Source organism: Spermophilus citellus (genome assembly GCF_964194105.1).
Source record: "Spermophilus citellus genome assembly, chromosome: 2".
Taxonomy (NCBI): domain Eukaryota; kingdom Metazoa; phylum Chordata; class Mammalia; order Rodentia; family Sciuridae; genus Spermophilus; species Spermophilus citellus.
This window is the reverse complement of record NC_138183.1, coordinates 246,338,014-246,361,945: the sequence shown is the minus strand read 5'-3', so window position 1 is coordinate 246,361,945 and position 23,932 is coordinate 246,338,014. Positions and strand designations below refer to the sequence as shown.

Here is a 23,932-nt window from a genome sequence, read left to right as displayed (position 1 = left end):
GGCTGCTCGCTGGGTCTGCGCTCTGCTGCGGTCCGGCAGCGACCGGTAGTCCCCGCGGCCTGTGGTTTTTAGCTGTGTGGCGACACCTAGCGACCATAATTCGGAACTGCAGGCTAGGCCGCAGGTGTAGCCCTGATAAGGCGGGGGTGGGGCTCGGGGCGGGGCTCCAGGAGGGGGCGGAGCGGCTGGTGGCCCGGTCGCAGCGCTCAGCCCCACTCAACTCACCAAGCAGAAGGGGCAGGGCTGGAGCCCCCGGGGAGCAGGAGCCTCGGGCTGCCCACCAGGACGCAGGTCCTAGCAGTAACCAAGTTGCTGGGTGATTTGGGGGCTTCTCACCTGTGGGCCTCGGTTCTGTCTGTACAGTGAAGGTACAGACTACCAACAATCCTTCCAGATCTGAGTGTAAGTTAGGAAATCGGGGCCCATCGCATGTCACTGCCTTCCCATAACTGTCCCCATTTATGAAACTCTTCCTCTGTGTCAAATGTGCGGCTTTTCACTACGAGGTTATTGTGATCACGACCTCCTTACCTGTGGGGAAACAGCCTGAGGCCTCGCAGGTGGGAAGGAGTGGAGCTGGGTCCACACCCAACTTCCACTCGGGGAATTTGTGCCGGGCCTGCAGGGAAAGGCTGGCAAGCTCTCTGCAAAGTGCAGGGACAGCCGCAGAGAGCTCTAACACCACTTGGTCCAGCTCAGTGATTTTCCAAAGAGATGGACTGCGCTGGCCAGACAGACCAGCTCCTTCCCTTTTCCCGGGTAAGAAGATGGGCTAACACATTAGCCTCTGCCTCCCCTCTGAAGCCTGGGGTCAAAGCTTAGGGACCCAGTGAGGGGACAGTTTGGCCACTCAGGCTCATAGACCTCCTTAGCTGGGACAAATGGGGTCAGGCCCTCCAAGGCCAGAATGTACCACCCCGAGTCCTGAACTGACACCGATGTCTATGCTCTGGACTCTGGGCTGTGTGGGCTGCGGGCCCCTAATGACAAGGAACTGGAGCAGATGAGAGATCACCCCCAAGCGCATGTTGTTTTGCTTTGGCTGATGTTTATCTTTATGGCCGTCTCAGAGGGCAGAACTGGGGCTCTTGTCCAAAAGAGATAGGTCAGCTTAATGGAGGGAAAAGCTTCTTAACACACCAAACCCAGAATAGGCTGCCCTTGGGGAAGTGAGTTCCCTGTCCCAAGAGGCGTTCAGTGAAGCATCACAGGCTGTTGGTAACAGCAGGCTCTCTCAGGCTTACCGAGTGCCAGGCACTGTCCAAGCACTTCCCACACTTAAATCTCTACACTCCCATGTGGTGGGGAGGACCAGCATCTCCATCTTACGGATGAAGGAACTAAGACACAGAGAGACTGTGTGACTTGTCCAGGATGGCACAGCTAGTAAGAGGAGGGGCCGCTATTTGAACCAGGCATCCTGGCTCCAAAGGCCATGTTGCTGACCACTTTGATGTAGCTTCACAAGTTAAGCCGAAGGTTCTCCTAGCTGTTTTCAAAATTTGACCTTCGATGACAGTTTTTTTAAATCCTTAAAAAAATAAACCTTCTCCTTCCTGTGATCTCTCCCGTTCCTAGCTCCTTGATCTGTACCAGTCACTGCTGGGCCAAAAATCCATAGAAGAAAAGATTTGAAATCCTCCACATCAGCTGAGATGATTGAGAATGGGAAGCGGGCCCTGGATGCAGCTGGAGAGTGGGGACCAGGAGGCTGGTGGCGAGGGGCCTTCATTATACTCAGGCTTTTGAGATTGGAGCAAGCACAAAGAGAATTTTTTTACTGGCTTCAGGTGCGCCCCCCCCCCCAGGAAAGGAGGGAATGGGGGGATGAGGTGGGGGGATTGGATAGGATCAGGTCTTGACCCAGAAACAGCCTAGATGCTCATGTGCTGGGCGAGCTGATGTCATCTTTCTGAGCCTCTTCTAGAACTTTGGTTTGAGGTCTAGCTCTGGCACAGATAGTGCTGTATGACCTGTCTTTTCTTTTTCTTTCTTTTTTAAAGACTTTATTCTCTAGCATTTCTGTTTAATTTAAAGACTTTTAGGGGTTTTTTTTAGTTGTTATTTATTTATATGTGGTGCTGAGAATTGAACTCAGTGGCTCACACATGCTATGCTACCACTGAGCCACAACCCCAGCCCCTGTGTGACCTTTCTTAACTAACAGCCCCTCTCTGGTCCTGCTATTTTTGAAGAGATTCAGTTGAGCCAGAATAGGATTTGGCTTATTTTAGTTTGGGTTGTGTTTTTTGGCCTTGAAATGAGGGTTGGCTCCCTGTCTCGTCTCCCTACCCCACACAATCTGTGAGATAGCGGGACCCAGCCTATCCCCTCCCAAGGTCCTTCTCTCGCCTGTTACAGAGGAGTGTGGAGGGGGATCTGCTTACCCAGCCCACAGCCCACACTCAGCCTGGCCTTCTGGGACAGGAGGGACCTGCCCTGGCAGTTCCTCCCAGCCCAGCCGCCAGCAGTATTCGTGGAGAACACGAGTGTCCTTGGAACAGAGTACATCATACCCTTCATGCTGCTGATGGGAACATTGTTTCCAATCCCAGATTCTTCTGAGGTCACCTGACAACCCTAGCCCAGGCCAGGGACCTCTTCTCTGTGACCACCCAGCTCTTGGCTGCTCAGCTGACCCTCCCCGGGGAGCACTTTAAAGCTGCGCATGGCCTAAGGGGCTCATGTGGGAAACACCGTCGGGGGCCCTGTTTCCTGGCACCTCGCTTCCTCGTGATAATGGGGACAGCTGCTCCCTGGGCCGGTGTGAGTGAAATGAGGACGCCAAGAAGATACTCAGGGTTACGGCCACATGGTGGTGTGATAATGGGTGGGCAGATCAGGGCCAGGAGACATCTGGGCGCCCTGTGGTTCCCCACTGGGACTAGCAAGCCTTAGTGAGGTGCGGGCTACCAGGCCTGGGACCTCTAAAAAGTGCTTTGGGGGCTCTATTCACTGTGATGTCACCACCAGGAACCGAAATCGCCCCAGCCTAATGGTCTAAGTCCATTCTCTTTCCCTGTCCCTCTCTTCTGTGTCTCTGTCTCTGTCCCCCCTCCCACCATCCTGGCCCAACTTCCTGTAGTTCATCTCCCTTCCGTGGATATGGCCACCTTATTGGGCTGGCTTGATGGCTGTTCTGTCTCTGCCTGTTACTTTCATGGTCTCCTCTGGGTGAACTTGTTGATCTTGCACGAGATTTGAAGATGGAGTGAGGTGGGCAGAAAACCAGAGCTAATCCCATCCTCAGGTGACACGGAGACATTCTTAGCAGCCAGAAACCCAGGGCAAGGGTCAGAGGAGGGGTCGGATGCACAGAGGTCCCATCCCTGCCTTTGTGAGGCATGTGTCCTCTGGACACTTCCTCAGCTGGTCTAAGCCTGTTTCCTTGGCTGGGTGATGGGCTCCGGGACAGTTAGTTGTAGTTGGGAGGAGGATGCGGGGGAGACGGAAACGCGCAGCCTGCCTCTCAGAAAGCACTCAAGAAATGTTGAAGGTTATTATCACGAGGGTTGCCAGCCTTCCTAATGACCAGAGGGCCACCTGGCTAGTTCTGGCCCATGTGCTGGGAGGTGGTCAGGGGTGGGTGTGAGGTTCCCACTCTGTGGACAGAGACCCCATGAGGGACTGGAAGAAAAGATGGAGCAGCCTGGCCACCCAGCCACCGCATGGAGTCGGTGCCCTGGAAAGTTATTTTTCCTGCCTTGCTGGGCCTGCGAGACAGAAGCCTGCTGCTGTGCGCCTGAGGTGTGTTTTGGAGTTTTGTTTGTTGCTGTGGAATAAGCAAAGCAATGAGGATTTTAGAACCTCTTGGGAAAGAAATTAGGATGCGGTTTTTTTATATTAGCATTCTGGAGAGAAATCACCAATACCGTACACCACACACACGCACACACGCACGCACACGCGCACACACACGCTGACTTATTGGTTTATTGTAAGGAATTGACTTGTACAATTCTGGAGGCTGGCAAGTCCCAAGAGCTTCATGATCTTCGGAGTGAATCGGTTGGTCAGCTGAAAACCAGGGGATCTGATGGCTTACTTCTAGTCTAAGTCCAAAGGCCTGAGAATCGGTCGAGCTGATAGCGTAGCCCATCTGAAAGCCAGCAGGCTCGAGGTCCAGAAGAGCTAATGTGTCAGTTTGCATCTGAAGGCAGGAAAAGGGCCGATGTTCTACCTCAAAGGCAGACAGATGAGCCAGGCGCAGTGGTGCTTGCCTGTAATCCCAGCAGCTCCGGAGGCTGAGACAGGAGGATAGCAAGTTCAAAGCCAGCCTCTGCAACTTAGTGAGGCCCTAAGAAACTTAGTAAGAACTGTCTCAAATTAAAAAAGGGCTGGGGACGTGGCTCAGTGGTTAAGGACCCCTGAGTTCAATCCCTGGTATATAAAAAAAAAAAGCTAATAAGAGAAATTCCCTCTACTGAGAGCAAGGTCAGACTTTCTGCTCTATTCAGGTCTTCGACCAATTGAATGAGCCCCACCCACATCAGGGAAGGCTTTATTCGTTTGTCAATTTAAATGTTAATCTCATCTCAACATACCCCCACGGAAATACCTGAATGAGAGTTGATCAAATATCTGAGCACCCCATGGCCCAGTCAAGTTGACACAGAAAATCAACCAGCACGCTCTGGCATAGGGAACTTACTAGAAGCAGACAGATGAGAAGCCTCCTGAAGTTTTGAGAATAGTCATGGAAAGAAAATGATGAGCCAGGTCTTTTAAAGTCTGTGACTGAGACTTACAACTTACACAGGCAGGAAGTGGACTGAGGCGCCCACCTAGCTCTCCTGGAGGCAGAGCACACCATGCACACTTCAGGTGTGGGCAGGGAGGGTCATGGGAAAGGAAGCACCTCTGGGTGATGGGCATACCCCGAGCAGACAGGACCTCCCTCCCCACCAAGTGTGGCCGGCAGAATCCAGACCAGAGCCTGCTGGCCACCTCCCGGGGGTGCGGTTACCCAGGTTATCCGGTCTCTGCCTTGGTGTGCTGAGTGTGGGCAGAGTTGGCCACCTGCCTTTTAAGTGGATACATCTCTGGATCTAGAGGGAACACATCTGGCTGGGCGCGTTGGCACATGCCTGTAATCCCAGTGGCTCAGGAGGCTGAGACAGGAGGATCACGAGTTCAAAAACAGCCTCAGCAAAAGCGAGGTGCTAAGCAACTCAGTGAGACTCTGTCTCTTAATAAAATACAAAATAGGGCTGGGGATGTGGCTCCGTGGTCAGTGCCCCTGAGTTCAGTCCCCAGTGCCTCCCCCCGTCAAAAAAAAAGAGGGGACACATCTGGACCCGCTAGAGAGAGCTCCATGCACTCACAAACATGAGCGATCAGCCTGCTGCTTAAGCTCCCGAGACCCGGGAGACCCTGGGCTGGAGGAGACCCTGGCTGGAGGAGACCCTGGGCTGGAGGAGACCCTGGGCTGGAGGCTGGAGCTGCCCATCCCCTTGGCTCTTCTTGGGAAGGGCCCCTATGCATTATGGGTAGAAAGCAGAGTGAGTCAAAGGCAGGGTTGGAGACAGGAGAGCGGGCTGTGGTACGCATTCCAGGGCTCAGCCGGATCAGCGTCCCTCTTCCTGGACAAGTGCTAGCGAGAACCGTGCTTCCCAGGCTCCTTGCAGTTCAGCAAGGCCACGTGACCAGCTCTGGTCAAAGGACTGTGCAAAATGACAGTGTCACATGTCTCACCCTTTTTGGTGGCAGCTGCCAAGCCCCCCACATTGAATCCTGAGTCACCATGTGCAGGAGCAGTCCTCAAGAGCTGCCCAGTTCACACTGGCCTTGGCACAGGGAGAGGGAAACCTGGTTTTGTTGCCACTGAGACTTGGGGTTGTCACTGTTATCATCGTCTGGCCTAGGTGACCGCTTCAGTTCCCTAATAGAAAGACAGGAGCTGGGTCACACACAGCAGGAGAGGAAACATCTAGACAGCTTGGGGTGTTAGAGGACATCCCACAAAATGTCCCTTTACTTAATGGGCCACATAAACAACCTCCATTAGGGACAGACTGACACGGTCCCGGATACTAGCAGAGGCAGCTCTGGGAAGAGTCTCTACCCACATTCATCCACTAGTCCATTAAAATAGCATTCAGTGAGCACCAACTATCTTCCAGGAACCGTGCTAAAGCAGGGGACAGCGTGGAACACGACACAGTCCTTTCCCAAGTGGAACTTGCCATAGGAGCATGTTAGACATAAATGATCTCACTGTGCTGGCCCAGGGGCCATGCAGGTGACATACTATACAAGCTGCTTGATGAGAGGCAGACCTGCCTGGGCGCCAGTCCCCGTCGATTCCACATAATATATACTTGGCACACGTAGTAAGTGCTTCACACCCAACCGCCCACCTGCTCAGACCACAGAAGTAAAAAGCAGCAGCGTGGGATTCAAACCCAGGCCTGGCTGATTCCAAAGCCTGCGAGCCTGGCTCCCATACGATGCCAGGTCAGTTGGACGTGCTCTGTAGATTAGGTGTGCTGAGAGATTGTCTTCATTTTGCAAATGTAGACACTGGAGCTCAGAGATGGAAAGAGGCTTGCTTAGGGCCACACAGAACATTAGTGGGGGGGCCAAAGCTCAGTGCTGGTGGCCTCCGTCTTCCCATCATTGAGCTTCGCTTCTGGTCACGCAGATCTGACGATGCCATTTCCTCATTTAAAAGCTGGTTGGTCCTCAGGGCCTGGCCCACGGGTGGTGCCTGCATATAGGAAAGGTTCAGAAATATCTGTCATTACTGTGGTGGAAATCAGCACAGTTACCCGTTTTTCTGAGTCTCTACCACGGGGTGTGGGGTGACCTGTGCTTCCTGGATTCCTTGGGCTGTGTCACTAGCTCTGGCAGTGAGCTGTGTGTGGTAATGAAAGGTGTCACTTGTAAGATGAGCATGTAACTGCCATGGTGTGACCGTCCAGGACTCGTTTTCCTCTTGCTATGGCCTGAACTGTAGCCCCCACCCCCAGTGGATAGATAGGTTGAAGCCCCGCAGTGTGACTGTCCCGGAGGGTCGGTCTTTAAGGAGCTGATTTTGGTCAAATGAATTCATAAGGATGAGGACAGTTTCCTTATAAAAGAGAAAGAGACAGCAGACACCCCCCTCTTTCTCCCTCTCCATCATGGGAAGACAGCAACAAGGTGGCCCTGGCAAGCCAGAAACCAAGCCCGGCAGTGGCCTTGCCCTTGGAGTTGCCGGTCCTCAGAGCTGTGGGAAAAGTGACCGCTGTTGTTTAAGCCACAGCCTGTGGTACTATGGCAGCCCCCTACAGATAGAGCGCATCCCCAAAGATCCTTGTGTTGAACACTTAGTCCCCAGTGCATGTTGGTGGCACTTGGAGGAGGGAGCAATTAGGGCTGGATGGGGGGGTGAGGGCGGGGCACTAGTGGCTTTCTAGCTGACCACTCCCTCCCTGGCTCCAGTGCTCACCTGCCCTCTGCCATGGCATGACCCAGCCCTAAGGGCCTGCCCAGGGGCTGGCACTGTGCTCCTGGACTCAGTCTCCAGAGCCATGAACCAGGGGACTTCCAATATCTATGACTTACCCAGACTGTAGTGTTCTGACGTAGCTTCAGAAGAGAAAAGGGACCAAGACACAGGCTGGACAGACTGACACCTGCTACTGGGACCTGGAGCAGTCCAGATGTAGCTGCTCTGCCAAAGTGCTCTACCACTGAGCTATACCTCAGCCCGAGCCACCATAATTTTTAAATATCTTTATTCCTACAGTTTGCATGTTGAGTGCCCCCCACCCACAAATATCCATGTGTTAAAGCCCTGGTCCCCGCGGTGATGCTACTGAAGGTGCTGTGGACCTCTACGAAGAGGGCCTTTGTGGGAGGTCCTGAGGTCATTGAGGGTGTCCTTGTAGGGGACTGTGAAACAATGAACCCTTCCTCATTCTGTTTTGCTTCCTGGTCATGAGAAGGTGAGCAGTGTGCTCCGCCACACGTTCCTGCGGTTGTCACCCAACTCCCCCATTGGGCAATAGGTCTGCCCGATCTTGGACTAGAACCTCTGAAACTGTGAGTCAATATAATTTTTCTCTTTGTAAGTTAATTGTCACCGTTGTTTTGTTCTAGTGATGGAAAACTGACTAGCAGGATTATTTTACTTTAGCATGAAGTGTAAAAGTCAGCGCAACCCATGAAATCTGCCATCAACCCTTCCCAGCCTCAGCTAAGCCGTTGCCACCAGATGCCGGCGCTCTGGCCTCATGGGTCAGACATTCAACACTCTCCAGGCGCCTGGAACTCCCCCTCCTTGCCTTTACCTAGACAACTCCCTCCACCTGGAAGGCCTTTCCCAGAGGCCTGCGGGACTCGTTCTAAAGCCCAGGTCTGAGAGTCCCTTCCTGCTCTGACAGTTCTTGGAGGAAATGCCCAGGGAGTGCCCCGTTTTGTTTTGATAGCTGAAGGCCACATTTAATAAGTGGAAGTGTGGCTACCACCACAAGGGACAGGAGGGGCTCGTCCTGTGGTCCAGCAGGAGTGCAGAGCTCAGAGGACTGTGGCTGCTGTGGCCTGGGATGGTGGCCTTGAGGGAAAGCTGATGGGCGGGAGGCAGGCAGCAGGCCCAAGAGAGCGGTGCAGTGTTCCCAAAGAGGGCATGTGCCCTGCTGCTCAAGAGGGTTAGAGGCAAACAACTTTTTAAAAATTTGAAGTTATGTGTCTTATTTGCTGAGTAAGGGACACACGCGTCTCATCTGACCAGCACACCAAAGGCCTTTGCTTATGAGAAGGCAACACAGACAGGGGCCTGAGGGACATGGAACCGTCCGGCTTCGTCCCACACCCCCACTAGCCGCCTTGGGCAAGTTGGGCCACTTCTCCACTTCCTGGCACCTCTGTTTCTTTTCATTATGAGAAGTAAACGAGATAAATTAGAAGCACCCTTCACACGCGGTGAGCACTTCACACTGTTATCGGTGTTGGGAAAGGAGGCCTCGTTGGGCAGAGGCAGGATAAGGAGGCCTCATCTTGGCCGCCTTCCTGACACTGACCAGAGCACCATGCGACCCAGGATCCCAGCCCTGAGCCTCCTGCCGCGTTGTCAGTGAGTGGTGTGAATGGCGGGATCTCTGGTGTGGATTTCTGATCAATGAATTTACATATTTTTCACTGAAACATTACTTTTAGACCTTGACAACCACTTTTTTTTTTTTTTTTTGTACTAGGGATGGACCACTGATCTGTCCCCCCAGCCCTTTTTATTTTTATTTTGAGATGATGTCTCCCTAAATTGTCCAGGCAGGCCTCAAATTAACAATCCTCCTGCTTCCGTCTCCCAAGTAGCTGGGATTATAAGTGTGCACTGCTGCTCCTGGCTTTGATGACAATTTTTTTAAAAAATATTTATTTTTTAGTTATAGGTGGACACAGTATCTTTATTTTTTTTTATTTTTATGGGGTACTGAGGATCAAACTCAGTTCTAGGAGAGCACTCTACTTCTGAGCCACCACCCCAGCCCCCTGACAACAATTTTTTATGTGACAAATGGATTAATACTTGTATTAGAGGAGGCAATTAAAATCTTTTGCTTTTTCCACCTACATACATATGGCTTTGGCGTTGCCAGTGCTGGCTAAGATCAAGGCTTATAGAGAGAATTGCATTTTGATGGAGAATCTATCTTCATTTTAGATGCAAACAATATTAAATGGAGTCTCTCCTTTTATTTTTATCATATATATTTATTATTATTTTATGTCATAATAAGGGTAATCATTCATGCATTTGATAATAGGTGCAATCACACCCTAAAGGGGGTTTGCCTTCTATGGCAGGCCTTCAATACCAGATGTACGTCACTACAGGGTTTTCTTTGTTCAGTTACTTTTTGATCCATAGCAAACCGCCTCAAAGCCTCGTGGCTGAGAACAGTAAACGTTTCATATTTTCCCCATTCCTGTGTGTTGGCTGGTTTGTTCTTACAGTTTGAGCATGTTCCTAGGGCTCTATGATCTACGAGGTCCTCCTTCATGTCTGAGCCCTTACCTGGTCGGGCACAGATGGCTCGGGTACGTGGGTGGCTGACGTCTCTGGTACTTCAAAGTGTGGCCTCACCTCGATGAGAAGCAGCACTCCTGCTGCTTTTCAAGCACGGAGGGACCAGGAACACAGCCTTCCTCTAGTCCACCATCTTGAATGTCCCAGAGTCTCCTTTAATATACTCCAGCCACGGTCAGGCCCGTTTTCCTCAGTGAGGAATTGTTTCTCTGAGATGGGGGTCTTACTCTGTTGTCCAGGCTGACCTTGAACTCCTGGATTCAAGTGATGCTCCTTCCCCTGACTCCCAGGTAGACGGGGCCACGGGAGCATACCACCAAGGCCAACTTACTAGGAACTTTTATATATGAATTCCTGTGACTCAACTAGATTGCTCTTACTTACACTTAATTTTCATGGAAACATCTTATTTAAATTTTTTTTAATTTAATAACACTGTTATTGTTATTTGATATTTGTTTTTACAGTTTCAGATAATAGTTTTTGACAAAGATGCCAAGCAATCCAGTATGAAGTATTTTTTAAATTTATTTTTTAGTTTTAGGTTGACACAATATCTGTATTTTATATTTATGTGGTGCTGAGGATCGAACCCAGTGCCTCACGTGTTCTAGACGAGCACTCTACCACTGAGCCACAACCCCAACCCCGGAAGAGAAGTTTCTAAATTAAATGATGTTGGAATAACTGGGTATCTATATCAGGAAAAAAAAACAAACTCACACAATACCCCCAAAATTCACTTGAGATATGAAGATATCTTTATAACTTGGGGATAAGAAGGGCTGGGTCACAAAAAGTAACAAACATAAAAGGAAAAAACAAAAGCAACCGATGCACTTTATCAAGCTTTAAAACTTTGGCTCTTCAAAATATATTGTTAAGAAAACAGGGGCTGGGGTTGGGGTTCAGTGGTAGAGCGCTCACCTAGCACATGCGGGGCGCTAAGATCAATCCTCAGCACCACATAAAAATAAATAAAATATAGGAAATGTGTTCAACTACAAGTAAAAATAAATAAATATTAAAAAAAAAAAGAAAAGAAAACCACAAGGGCTGGGGTTGTGGCTCAGCGGTAGAGGACTTGCCTCGCATGCGTGAGGTACTGGGTTCCATCCTCAGCACCACATAAAAATAAGTAAAAATAAAGATATTGTGTCCATCTATAGCTAGAAAGAAAGAAAGAAAGAAAGAAAGAAAGAAAGAAAGAAAGAAACCAACAGAACAACAGACAAACCATGGGTTAGGTAAAAATTTTGCAAACATATATCTGGTAAAGGACTGGTATGCAGGATACATAAAGAATCCTCACAATTCAATAAAATCATAACGACTGAATTTAAAAATGGGCAGGTACTCCATGAAAGAGGACATATGAATGGTGAATAAGCACGTCAAAAATATTCAGCATCATTAGTCATCAGGTAAATGCAAATTAAAATCCCAACAAGGCACCACGACACACCCATCAGAACAGCTAAAACCTGCACTGACAATACCAATTGTTGGCAAGGTGGCAGGCAACTGGACCTCTCATCCACTGTCGATGGGAATGTGAAATGGTTCTGGCAGTTTCTTTTAAACTAGACAATGACCCTGCAATTTGACTCAGCTCTAAGTATCTACCCGAATCTGGCAGTCAGCTTTTGTCTGCTGTAATGATTACCTGAGATAAATCAACTTAAGAAGAGGACAGGAATATTGTGGGTTTCAGCCCAGGGTCTCCTGGCCTGTTGCTTTGAGCCTGTGGCAGCACAGCTCATTGTGGCAGGAGCCCACGGCAGAGGAGCTATCTACCTCCTGGCCAGGAAGAAAAGACACAGGAAGAGGGCAGGGTGCTCTCAAGGGCACACTCCAGTGACCTCACTTCTTTCCACTAGGACCCACCTCCTCAAAGTTCCCGCACAGGCTGGCAACCAAGCCTTCAACTCATGGGCTTTTGGGGACATTAAAGATCCAAGCTATAGCACCAAGAAAAACAAAAACAGATTCACAAAGAGAGTTACTTGTAGTATCTTTATTCATACTAGCCCCAAATTAGAAACAGCTCCGGTATCCATCAATAGGAGAATGGAGACCAAATACAGCAGCGTCATACAGTGGAATCCGAACGACTCAATGATAAACAAATGACTGATGCAGGCCGGGAAGTGATTCAGTCTCAAAAGCATGTCTCCATGTGGAAGCAGACAAACACAAAAGAGTACACACTGTATAGTTCCATCTGTATGAAATTCTAGACAAAAGTGATCTATAGTGACAAAAATCAGATATGGCTGCCTGGACTTGAGATGGAGCATGAGGAAACTTACTGAGCTGATGGCAATTTCTGTATCTTTTATTATTATTTTTTTTCCTTTTTCCATTTGGTACCAGGGATTGAATCAGGAATGCTTAACCACTGAGCCACACTCCCAGCCCTTTTATTTTATTTTATTTTATTTTGAGACATAGTCTTGCTAAGTTCCTTAGGGCCTTGCTAAGTTGCTGAGGCTGGCTTCAAATTTGCAATCCTCCTGCCTCAGCCTCACAAGTCACTGGTATTACAGGGAGACACCACCACACCTGGCTAATTTCTGTCTTAAGAGGAATTGTCATGAGCATTTGTCAAAACTCAGCAAACATACACTTAAGATTTGTGGATTCTAGGGCTGGGGGTATAGCTCAGTGGTAGAGTGGTTGCCTATCACGTGCAAGGCCCTGGGTTCAATCCCTGGTACTGAAAGAAAGAAAGAAAAAAGAAAAGACAGTGCATTTCATTGTATATCAATTTCATTGAATATAAATTTGTAGCAAAAGAAGAAACATCCAACTCAAGTTAATAGTATGCATTTCAAAACATTTAGGGAAGGGCTGGGGATGTGGCTCAAGCGGTAGCGTGCTCGCCTGGCATGCGTGCGGCCCGGGTTCGATCCTCAGCACCACATACCAACAAAGATGTTGTGTCCGCGAGAACTTAAAAAAAACAACAACAACAAAAAAAAACATTTAGGGAAGAGTTCTGGTGTGTGTAATTTGCTGTGAAATGCACCAAATAGTAGATGGAGTAGATGGACCAATAAGGGGAGAGGAGCATGGAAAGATGGAGGGTGTATCAAGGGAGTAAATAAGTTTAGGGTGGAATCTAGATCATGGCTCTATAGGTGTTCTCTATAAAGCTCACCTTTACTGAATATCTGAAATATTTTATAATAAAACGCTACAAAGTTTTCAAAAACATTTGATTTGGGAGTTATCTTTTTAATTTTAGGGACACTATTGATGCGATTTTTCCATTTATAGTTGTATATAAAGTTTCCTTTTAAAATTTATTCATTTAAATTAAAAAAGACCTCAATTTTAAAGAGATAAGTAACCAGGTACACTGGTGCACACCTGTAAAACCAGTAACTCAAGAGGCCAAGGCAGGAAGCAGCAGCAGATGCAAGCTTGATTCTTGAACCAGTTGTTCATTGCTTCTGCAATCGCCTGAGGACATCAGACCCTCCATTCTTCACTCTTCCAAATTGGATGCTGCCAATGATTCTACAAGGAGTTTCCAGAAGCCTTTGGTCTCAGACTAGAGTAAGCACCATTGATCCCTCTTGTTCTGAGGCTTTAGCCCTTGAACTGTGCAGCTACTGGTTCTCCAGCTCTCCAACCTTCAGACGGCCACTGTGGACAGTCCAGCTCCTGGTCCTGTAAGCCGACCTAATAAATCCCCTTTATATAATCATAGTCCTGTTGATTCTGTTCCTCTAGAGAACACTAACTAATCCAGGAGGAAGTCCGCACATGTGTAGGGACGAAGCAGCAGGAGAGATCTGGGGAGGTCCCTGCCACTGAATGGAGAAGGAGCTAGAACACGCACCCCACACACAGCGGCCAGCTGCTTCTGTTCTTCTGCCTGTCTTCCTCCTGAGAAAGGTCATGCCCACCCCCAAGCCCAAGGCTCCCTGGCCCAGTGAGGCAGCGATGACTTTTCAAAGCACACCTGGGGCTGGAGTTGGCTTTTTTTAGCATCCCAGGTCTTTGGCAGCCTGGACAGAGAACCTGCCCTGTGCTCAGCAAGACAGGTCTAATTATTAAAACTCTTCTCCTGGGTGGGGCATCCAGCCATCTGGAAGCTGGGTTCTTCAGGCATATTGAACCCTTGTAACTGGAGAAGGAAAAATAAGCTCATCTCAGCAGGAAGCCCAGGGGCCTCTGACACAGCAGGCCCATCGCTCTGTCTATCAGAGAGCTTTCTTTGAGCTCGGAAACCAGTTTGATCCACCAATTGACTGATTTGTTAGTTATTTGTTAAATCATTAGGACCACATTTTATGCACTATGTACTGGGAACTAGGGACAAAATGACAAATAAAAAGGGCTGGGATGTGGCTCATTGGTTAAGTGCCCCTGGGTTCAATCCCTGGTACCAAAAAAAAAAAAAAAAAAAAAAAAAAAATTAAAGTGGGAGAGTCACCTGTCCAGGCATGGGATTCTCATTCAACCTGACCAGTAAATGATTTTTCTCCCTATGGCCAAATCTATACAGGAAGCCCAGTTACCATCTCTATCAGTTACCAGTTGCCACAATAATGCTGTGTAACAAATTGTCCTAAAACTTGGTGGCATAAAATAACAACCTGGTCTGTGGGTTGGCAATTTGGACTGAGTCTGGCTGACTCTTTCGTCTCGGCTAGGCCTGCCTGCCTGTTGGCTGACTTTGGCGGAGGAAACTGAGGTGCCTTGGACAAGGCTCTCATTCTTCAGATGTGGAGCCTGGGCAGGTTCACAGGTGGTGGCAGAGACACAAGAGCTAGGACAAGCCCTTGTCAAGGCACTGCTTGCTTTATAATCATGCCACCCTGCTGGCCAATGCAGGGTCACAATTGACCCCAGCAAAGCTATGTGGCAAAGGGTGTGGATATAGGGTGAGAACCTGGGATGTGGGCCAGTGGCAGAGTGCTTGCCTAGCTCATAAGAGGCTCTGAGTTCATCCCCGACACTGCAAAAACCCCACAAAGAACCTGCCAGACCATTATACTATTGCTGGGTGAGGGTGAATGAAGGACAAGGGAAGTTATTTCTATGATTCTAAAGGTGGATGGCTCAGAGCTCCATGGCCTGGAATCCACATCCCCACAGGCCGCCACCCAAGGCCGGATGTCCTCTGCCTTCTCTCAGGGCTCAGCGTCATGGACAGATCCTCCATTGCCTTCCATTCACTACCCCTCCTTCAGAGTCCCTAAGGCATGCGCTGTATCTCATTGATCTGTCTGCTGTGTCTGGCACACGGTGGAGCACTTGCTTGGCAATCAATGAAATAAAGCATGGACGAATAAACAGTGAGTGCCTCAAGGACAGACGAGAGGCCTTCCCCCCTCCCCAGCGCCTAGTGAAAGCCATTACAGTCTAGCTTTCAAATTAGATTTCTGAGCATCGCTTTTCCTGTTTGGACCTGGACGACAGCCGGTTTCTGCTTACACTGGAAACACAGTATCTGATGCACCATCTATGAAAACCTCTGCACGACCCTGCTGAGGGACGGCCATCAAGACAAACAGGTCATGAGGGTCCTGCTCACGGGGATGGGTGGCCAAGAGCCTCTCTGGCCTCAGGAGGAACCAGTGCTGAGTGTCAGCAAAAGCATCAGAGCGTGGGCCGCAGGAAGGGCAAGCAAAGTGCGGAAGCCGGAGCCAGGTTGGTGTGTGCGCCACACTCCTCCAAGTGAGCCAACCTGCTCCCCCTTGGAGGGACAGTCAGCAAGTGACAGGAAGACCCTGAAAGCATCAGGCCTCCTCTCTGCTGCCCAGGGTGAAGAGGAGCCCCTTGAAGCTTGGCAGGACTTGAACCCTTCCCTCTGGCTCCTCACAAATCCAAAGGAGGTCTGAGCTTCGCCCACCACCTGGGGAGCTCAGCTGCACGACTGGACAGCTCAAGGAGTGAAGTCGGTAGTTGCTGAGACAGTGACATTATCTCTGTGAGGGTTGTGACCCTTGGGTCCTACAGGGAGACACGAGGGTGGTTTGTGAGTCATCTGCACCAGCAGCCTCCCATGGGCCAAGATGGGATCCAGGGTGAGAAGGCCTTGGGTCCTCAGACGGGGAAGGGCGGTATTCACGTGTTGAGGCAGCATGGCACCTGTGCCTAGTGCAGCACCCTGGAGGCCACCGCCTGCCTCATACTCTGTCCCACTACATCCTTCCTGTGTCTGACAAGCAGCCCAATGTCACCAGCCTCCTTTTCCACCAAGTATAAGGGGAATAATAATTGGACCCATCTCCTAGTACTGTGGTCAGGATTAAATGATAGGATCCAGGTAAACTCTTACCCGTGGGCTCGTAGTAAGCAGTCATTGTTAACTCTTTCTGTGTTTTTTTTTTTTTTTGTGTGTGTGTGTGTGTGTGAGTGTGCCAGGGATTGAACCCAGGTGTGCTTAACCACTAAGCCACATCCCCAGCCCTTTCTATTTTTTATTTTGAGACAGGATCTGGCTTAGGGCCTCGCTAAGTTGCTGAGGCTGATCTTGAACTTTCGATCCTCCTGCCTTGGCCTCCTGAGGTGCTGGGATCACAGGCGTGCACACGGCACCCGGCACTCTAGTGTTTTCACGGTGCCAGGTACTGTATCAAGCACTTTACAAGCATTACTTCGTTTAGTCCTTACACACACACTGGGAGGTTGGGTTCCTTTCACTGATGACAAACACAAGTGTGGAGAGGTTAAATAATGTGTCCAAGGTCACAGGTGATCAATGGACTCCCAAATAGTTGCTGTTTATTTATTTCCTATTTTTGGAGGGCTGGAGGATGGATCTAGGACCTCATGCATGCAAGGCCAGTTCTACCACTGAGCTACACCCCACCCTCTAAGCACCTGCTCTGAAGTGGGTGCAGTGGCATATGCCTGGAATCCCAGCAACTCAAGAGACTAAGGCAGGAGGACTGCAAGTTAGAGGCCAGCCTGGGCAACTTGGCGAGATCCTGTCTCAACATTTAAGAAAAAAAAACAAACAAACTGGTTACAGTGCTCAGTGGAAGAGCACCCCTGGAGTCAGTCCCCAGTATCAGTAAAACAAGAAACCCCTGCTCTGAACAACCCTTGCTCTTTCCTGTAAACACATTCCAGGGCATAACCGAAGGTGAGGATTTTATTAAATACTAACAAAACTGAAATCCACTGGGAAACAGTGCATACCTTCACTTCGTTTGCTTTTTAAAATCACATGCTGTGGCGCTTAGTGACATAAAATGATGTATCTACTTTACCCTTTGTAAAAAGAACATTCTCCTTGGCAGGAGTATCTGCAGTCAGGAGAGGCTGGGCAAAAGGCTTTAATTCTTTCATTATGGGCTGGAGGCAGTAGATTTCTTCTTGAGGAGTCTTGTTTTTTTTTTTTTTTGGTCCTGGGGATGGAACCTAGGCCTCACGCACGCTAGGCAAGCATTCTACCATTGAACTACATTGAGCTACGTCCCTTAGTCCTTATTTCTATTTTTCATTTTGATACAGGGCCTCACTAAGTTGCAAGGCTGGCCTTGAACTTATGATCCTCCTTCCTCAGCCTCCCCAGAAGCTGGGATTACAGGGTACACCACCACACCTGCATGTCTTCTCTTTTAGAGACTGATAACGTCTTGAACAGCTTAAACTTCTCTACACTCCTCCTAAAGCCCCAGTAACTCCTACCAGGCATTTTTTTTCCCCCCTTTTTGAGGCAGGGTCTTGTTCTGTTGTCCTGGCTGGTCACAAACTCCTGGAATCCTCCTTCCTCAGCTTCCTGAGTAGCTGAGACTATGGGTGCAAGCCCCCATGCCTGGCTGGACATGTGTCTCCCCAAGCCAGAGTACTACTGGCCTTCAGCTACGTTCTTTGACTGGACTGGGGAAGACGCTAACATTGCCCCTTGACCCAAGGGGCTCATGGGAGCCTAAGGTGTCTATCATGAGGCAGTTTAGTCAGTGCTGTCAGTGGACAGCCGTAAGGAGGAGTCCAGCACAGGGGCTGGCAGCTCCAGTCTCACTGACCCTCTTGCCATGCATCATGGCTGCTGGAGCTCACCTGCCATCGGGCCTTCCTCTCCCTAACTAGCCACGAAACAGCAGACAGACTGAGAAATGAATGTGAGACTCTCAACCATCTCAGTGGAGTCGCTTTCCCTGATAATGTTCAAAAGTACGAAGTAGGCTGTGCAGCCACCCTGGCTGAGCAGGACAGACAGACCAGATGACCTCCAGATAGTGCTCAAAGCCAGTAAGAGAAGGCACCTCTCCAGTGAACCCCAAGAGATACTCTGCCTAAGCCACGGAGAGCTGGGCACAAGGTATTTGGCATATTGATTTTTAAGACTTAAAATGATGACGCAAGGAAACGGGGGAGAAGGGTAGAGCCTGTCCCAGGCCAGTTTCATGTGTCACGCGGAGGCCTGTGCAGGACCCACGAGACCACTTCAGACTGGCCAGGGGAGGCAGACACTCATGTGCCCAGGGCAGGCTCTGAATGAGGTCAGTGAGCGGTGGTGTGCCCACCAGAGAGGCGTGGGCCTAGCTGCTGTTCCACCCGGCTCCTGCGGAGCTACTGGTCTTTGCTATATGTTTATTAATTTTTTGAAAATGTACTGTGGTCAGCCTACTTTTACTTAATGCCTAATAAAGGCAAAAACTGTTGACATAGCACCCTTGGGCCTGACACTGAGCAGCTGAGGTTAGCAAGACCCTTTACTTTCAAAGATGACACAAGCCAGCAGCCTGGGAGGAAAACAATTCCTTTAGAAGCATGCCACTCCCAGGTGAAGTGGCAGCTGCTGAGCGTCATGTTAAATGAGACAAAATCAGGGTAAGAAGGGATCAAACCCAAGAGGGGAAAAAGCCCAGCGGCATACTTGGCTTCTGGGGTTTGTTGCATAATGTGCTCAGGATAAATGGGTAAGTCACTGCCGATTCATGTGCGCTCCTCACAGTCCAGATAGAGTGCTATATATAAACTCTGGCTGTTTAACATTCTACCCACGGTGCATCAGAAGAGACCCGAGAGAATGGCCAGTCTTTGGTAAGCTCCTGCTGCTGCCTCCCAAGTCTCATTCCCCTTCCTCGCTTAGGTGAGAGTGCTAGATTTTTCCATCAAAGGACCTGTTGTCACCAAGATCTGTTTTATTTCCAGTTTTCAGCAGCTGGTTAGAATCCTCTGTGGTTACTTTAATAGGCTCAGCTTTCTGACCTGCAGATGAGACTGTGCTGCCTGTCCCTATGATGACCTCACTGAAGATATGCCAGGCAATCTGTGTTCGGGCACAGGTTCTCGTCTCAGGCAGAAGCCAGGACCAAATGCTCACATTCACGTGTTCCAAGTGCATGCTGTGTGCTAGTGCCACAAAAGAGAGTGTGTGTTTCATCTCATCTGATCTCACCTATCCAAGACAGGAAGGATTACTGTGTCCAGGTTCACAGATGAGGAAACTGAGGCTCAGTTCCATTAGCTTGGCCAGCAGGTAAGCAGCAGAGTCAGGGTCTGAACTTCCAACCAGGGCACTGCACAGTTTCTGGCCAACAAAAGCTACCTGGGTGGCCAGGTTCAGAGCTACTCTCTTCAGGAGCACTTAGTGGCCTTCCAGCCCGTGATAGAGGTCATGTCTCAGAACTTAGTTTCTTCCCCAAGTGCAGATTTCTACTAAATTTTCAGCAATAAGGTAAAGACTTTTAGCAAAAAGTTCACGAGCTGTGTAGGCAGGGTGGATTACAGTAAATTCTGGCTTTTGACTACCTACCTACCTGAACTTGCAGATTACTCACTCCCCACCCCCACCCAGCCCAGCACCATGTGTCTGTGGGAGCGCTATGCAGCTTCCATGAGATGAGGTAAGTAAGGGCTGGTTCCCTCCATGGCTAGGGCCACTAAAGGGGGAGCCAGACCCACGCGGAGGCTCCAAGGGATTCACGGAACAACAATGCTGGGAATGTATTTCCTCCACACGACTCTGTGCTCATCAATTCTGGCCATCTTCTGGCCAACACTTAGATGCTCCCAGCCAGTCTGAGTGCCTGACTCAGTTCTAACAGGTCTGAGGGCAAAGCCCCTCCACGAGACCACCTCTAGCAGCACAGAGCTCTCTGCAGAACTAATTCATTCTAACTACTGCATGTAATGGATTGTTACTATTTGACTAAAATAATTGTGAAGACTACAGAAATGAGGGGGAAAGGGTTACTTGGAAAGAAAACCTATGATTATGACCTTGCAAAACTCCATAAATATGTGACTATGGGTTATATGAGAATAGACAAAATGAAAATAATTGTGAGTTAGAAAACTGTCAATTTCCTTGTTTCAATATCCTTTAATATTCATGATCTTTCAACTTACAAAGTGGACATTTTAAAAGAAATCTGATGATGAAGACGTTGACTCTTAGGCCCACGCCACTCCCGCATCCTGCCCTCTTTCTGCCCGCTGTGTCTTTGACGGGTTCCACTCAGGGGGCAGAAAGGATCATCCCTGGTTGGAAGGGGGTACTTCACTTCTACAAAGCCCAGGGCCACTGGGGTGAAGGGGTGGGAGGGCAACTTTTCATTCAGCACAGCCTGGCTGAGGCCTTTCACTGAGCACACCTGGGGCAGGAGAAAAGCAAGGTGCAGTCGCCTCTCCTACAGTGCCCTCTTGTGGTAGACCTGCACTACAACAGCCAGACAAACAGGCCGAGTGCCCACAGCACTGACAAACTACATTATAGGCTTAGAGTCCAACAAAAAAATGTCAGCGCGAGTCACAGTGCACATTTACATGTCTGTCCTGGGAGAGAGATGTGTCCATCACTTGAGGGGGCAATGTCTAAGAGCAACAGGAAGCTGAGGCCAGTGTCATAAGTGGTTACCGTCCACAGCCAGAGTCCCAGGGCAGGCAGTGGTGCACAGTTCACAATTCAACGTGGCTTCTCAAAGAGGTATTCAAGATCTGGGGCACGCAGTCTCTGTTCTTTGTTTTTGTTTTTAGTAAAGTCTCTCAGCAGTGCCATGACTTCATTTTCAAATATTTCTGGGGCTGGTTTTGCTTCTGCAAGAGAATAGTGGGCAGAAAGAATTATGCCACAAGCAGTCAATGCTCAGACTAAAGTTTTTTTTGGTACCGGGATTGAACTCAGGGGCACTCAACCACTGAGCCACATCCTCAGCCCTATTCTGTATTTCACTTAGAGACAGGGTCTCACTGAGTTGCTTAGCACCTCACTTTTGCTGAGACTAGCTTTGAACTCGTGATCTTCCTGCCTCAGCCTCCTGAGCTGCTGGGATTATAGGCATCAGCCCAGACTAAAGATCTTAAAACTTGAAACTCTGGCCTTGGCCAGAAACCACAGATAGATATACAGACTGTCTCCATTCCACTAAATATATGTAACATTAAACTACACCAGGGGTGACAAACCATGTCAGCCTCTATTTGTAAACAGTTATATGGAAACAGCCACTCCTATTTATTTGCACCTGATCTATAGGTTTCTTTTTTCTTTTGCATTACGATGGCAGAACTGAATGTGGCGACAGCATATGGATGCAAGATTAAAACATTTACTATCTGGTTCTCTATGAACAAATTTGCTGACTCAAGACCTGCACAATTTTGGCTCTACTACTTTGCTTTACATTTAGTCTGTCAGTTGTTTTCTGCGTACAGTAGTCCCACCTGTCCTATAGTTTCATTATCCATGGTTTTAGTTACCTGTCAGAAATATTACATGGAAAGTTCCAGAAGTAAACAATTCATAAGTTTTAAACTGCATGCTATGCCAAGTAGCATGATGAAATCTCATATCATCTTGCTCTAGCCCACCTTAGATATGAATCACCCTTTATCCAGTGTATCCATGCTATACCCACCCATCAGTCACTCAATAGCTGTTTTTTCAGATTGACTGTAAAATTCTATTTACTTAATAATGACCCCAAAGGATAAATGTAGTGATACAAAGGAGGCACCAGGGCATAAAACACAGGAGGACAGATTAACTTTGGTACTATGCAGCGACACTGTAGAGCACATAGGGAAAACATAGGCTATCCAGGATTCGATATTACCTAGTTTCAGGCCTCCACTGGGATCCTGAAATGTATTCCCCATTGCAAAGAGGGATTAATGAATTGTGTTTCCTCTATACATTCCCTCAAATAAAAGCTCTTTATCCGTTAGAAGTCCTTGGTTATAAGTGAAAAAAACTTAATAACTCTAGCAACTGAAGCACAAAGGAATTTATTGGAGGATTATTAGAACTCATAAAACTAACCCGAACCTGGAAAACCACATGTCGGTGAGCAGGCAACAAGGCAGCACGGAGAGCAGAAAAACAAGAGTGCCAGGCTCAGCCAAGCAGCGGCAATCAGGTGGTGCGCTGCCAGCGCCAATCTGTCTTTCACCCTTGCTTAAGATGCCAATTAGAGGGGGGCTGGGGCTATAGCTCAGTTGGTAGAGTGCCTGCCTAGCATTCACAAGGTCCTGGGTTCAACCCTCAGCACTAACACACACACACACACACACACACACACACACACACACACACACACGATGCCAATTAGAAACAAAGCCTCTCACTGGCAAAGCTTAGGTAAGGCACTCCAGAATTACCCACCTATCAAGACTCAGTACAACGCTAGGGAGGGAATTCCTTGAAACTAAGTTAGATTCCCCCAACTCAGCACAGGGTTGGGCTGGTAAGTGTTCTGGGCTTTTTGTGACAATGGACTCCTCAAGGAAAAGGGGGACCCAAGAAATCCAGGCCTCCTCCTAGCATGTAGAAAGTTGGAAAGAACATCAAGTTCACGTTAACAATAAGGAAAAACCAGAAAATGAGAAATATCATGACTTTTCTTGAAGTTGTCGGAGAGCTGGGGTCACGAGGCAACCGAACTAACAGATAAGGAATGAGAAGCCCTGAGAGGGAAAGCTGCTCAATTCCTCTCACCTGTTGGGGCACAGGGCGAAGACTCTGGGTTGGACACAGACAGATGAGAAGAAGTCAGTAAAACTTCTAGGAACTGTCCAAGCCCAGCGTGTGCTGGCCTGAGCCCTGGGAGCCGCACAGCCAAGGAGAGCTCGCACCCTCCCTGGGTTCTTCCTAAGAAGCCTCCACTGGCACCTCCTGATGAAGACGGTAAGGAGCAGGAGGCTGGCGGAAGCTCCCTCAGTGACCCAGCCCACAAAGGGGGAGTAGCCCAGGTGGTAAAAGAGCACAAGGCCCAGGCCAGGTCCTCCTCCTCCTCTACAGAACAAAAGCCTCCAGTGGCAAGAAAACCCTGTCTCCCACAGCGTGCAGGGAGGACCCACGCAGGCTGGAAGAAGGGTGAAAGAACAACAAGAAACTCTAACCCCTGGGAGGGGTCAGCATCACTGAAAACCACAGCTCCAGGAGCCAGGCCCAAGGGATGACCTGAAGCCTAGGCTGCACAGGGATAAGAAGGAAGGCCCTTCCAACTACTCCTCCCCCAGACTAGCAAGCACCATGAGGAAAGCACCAGGGATTCACCGCTGGGGGAGGGCAAGACAAAGAGAGCGTCCGTGTGGGGCACAAGAAGTACAGGGAAGACTGAGAGTTGAGGGCAGAACAGGAATATGGAGAAATGCCCTGGGAAACAGCTTGTACCCCGAGCACTAGAAGCTGGTGATGCTCAGAAACCAAACCAACCCAAACAGAGAGCTTGTCTTCTAATCCACTGACCTGATCCTCTGTAGAACAGCCTAGGAGAAGTACGCCCACTTCAAGGCATAATAAACCCCCCAGCCAGAGTCTCTAATGTCTTACCCATGACATCAACATCAATTAAATATGATACACAGTCAGAAAATTAGGAAAAACAAAACAAATATACTATCAACACAAAGAAATCAACAGAAACAGACTCAAGGAGAACTCAGATGTTAGAACTAAGAGACAGGGGATTTAAAGTAACCATGACTGCTAGGCGTGGGGGC

At 49.0% G+C, this 23,932-nt stretch overlaps 1 protein-coding gene across 3 annotated transcripts in view; it reads right to left on the bottom strand.

Annotated features, from left to right (window-relative positions):
• Window positions 1-6,647: 6,647 nt before the first annotated feature.
• The window catches only part of SDHAF2 (succinate dehydrogenase complex assembly factor 2), a 34,272-nt gene continuing 16,987 nt past the window's right edge, over window positions 6,648-23,932 (bottom strand). For 2 of the 3 annotated variants that reach the window (XM_081311779.1, XM_081311780.1), the window contains exon 4: window positions 20,293-21,025. In XM_081311779.1, the coding sequence (XP_081167905.1) occupies window positions 20,895-21,025 (131 nt within the window). In that variant the 3' untranslated portion in view covers window positions 20,293-20,894. Of the gene's footprint in view, window positions 6,710-20,292; window positions 21,026-23,932 lie in introns of those variants that run through there. The other variant, XM_081311781.1, reaches the window with a different exon arrangement.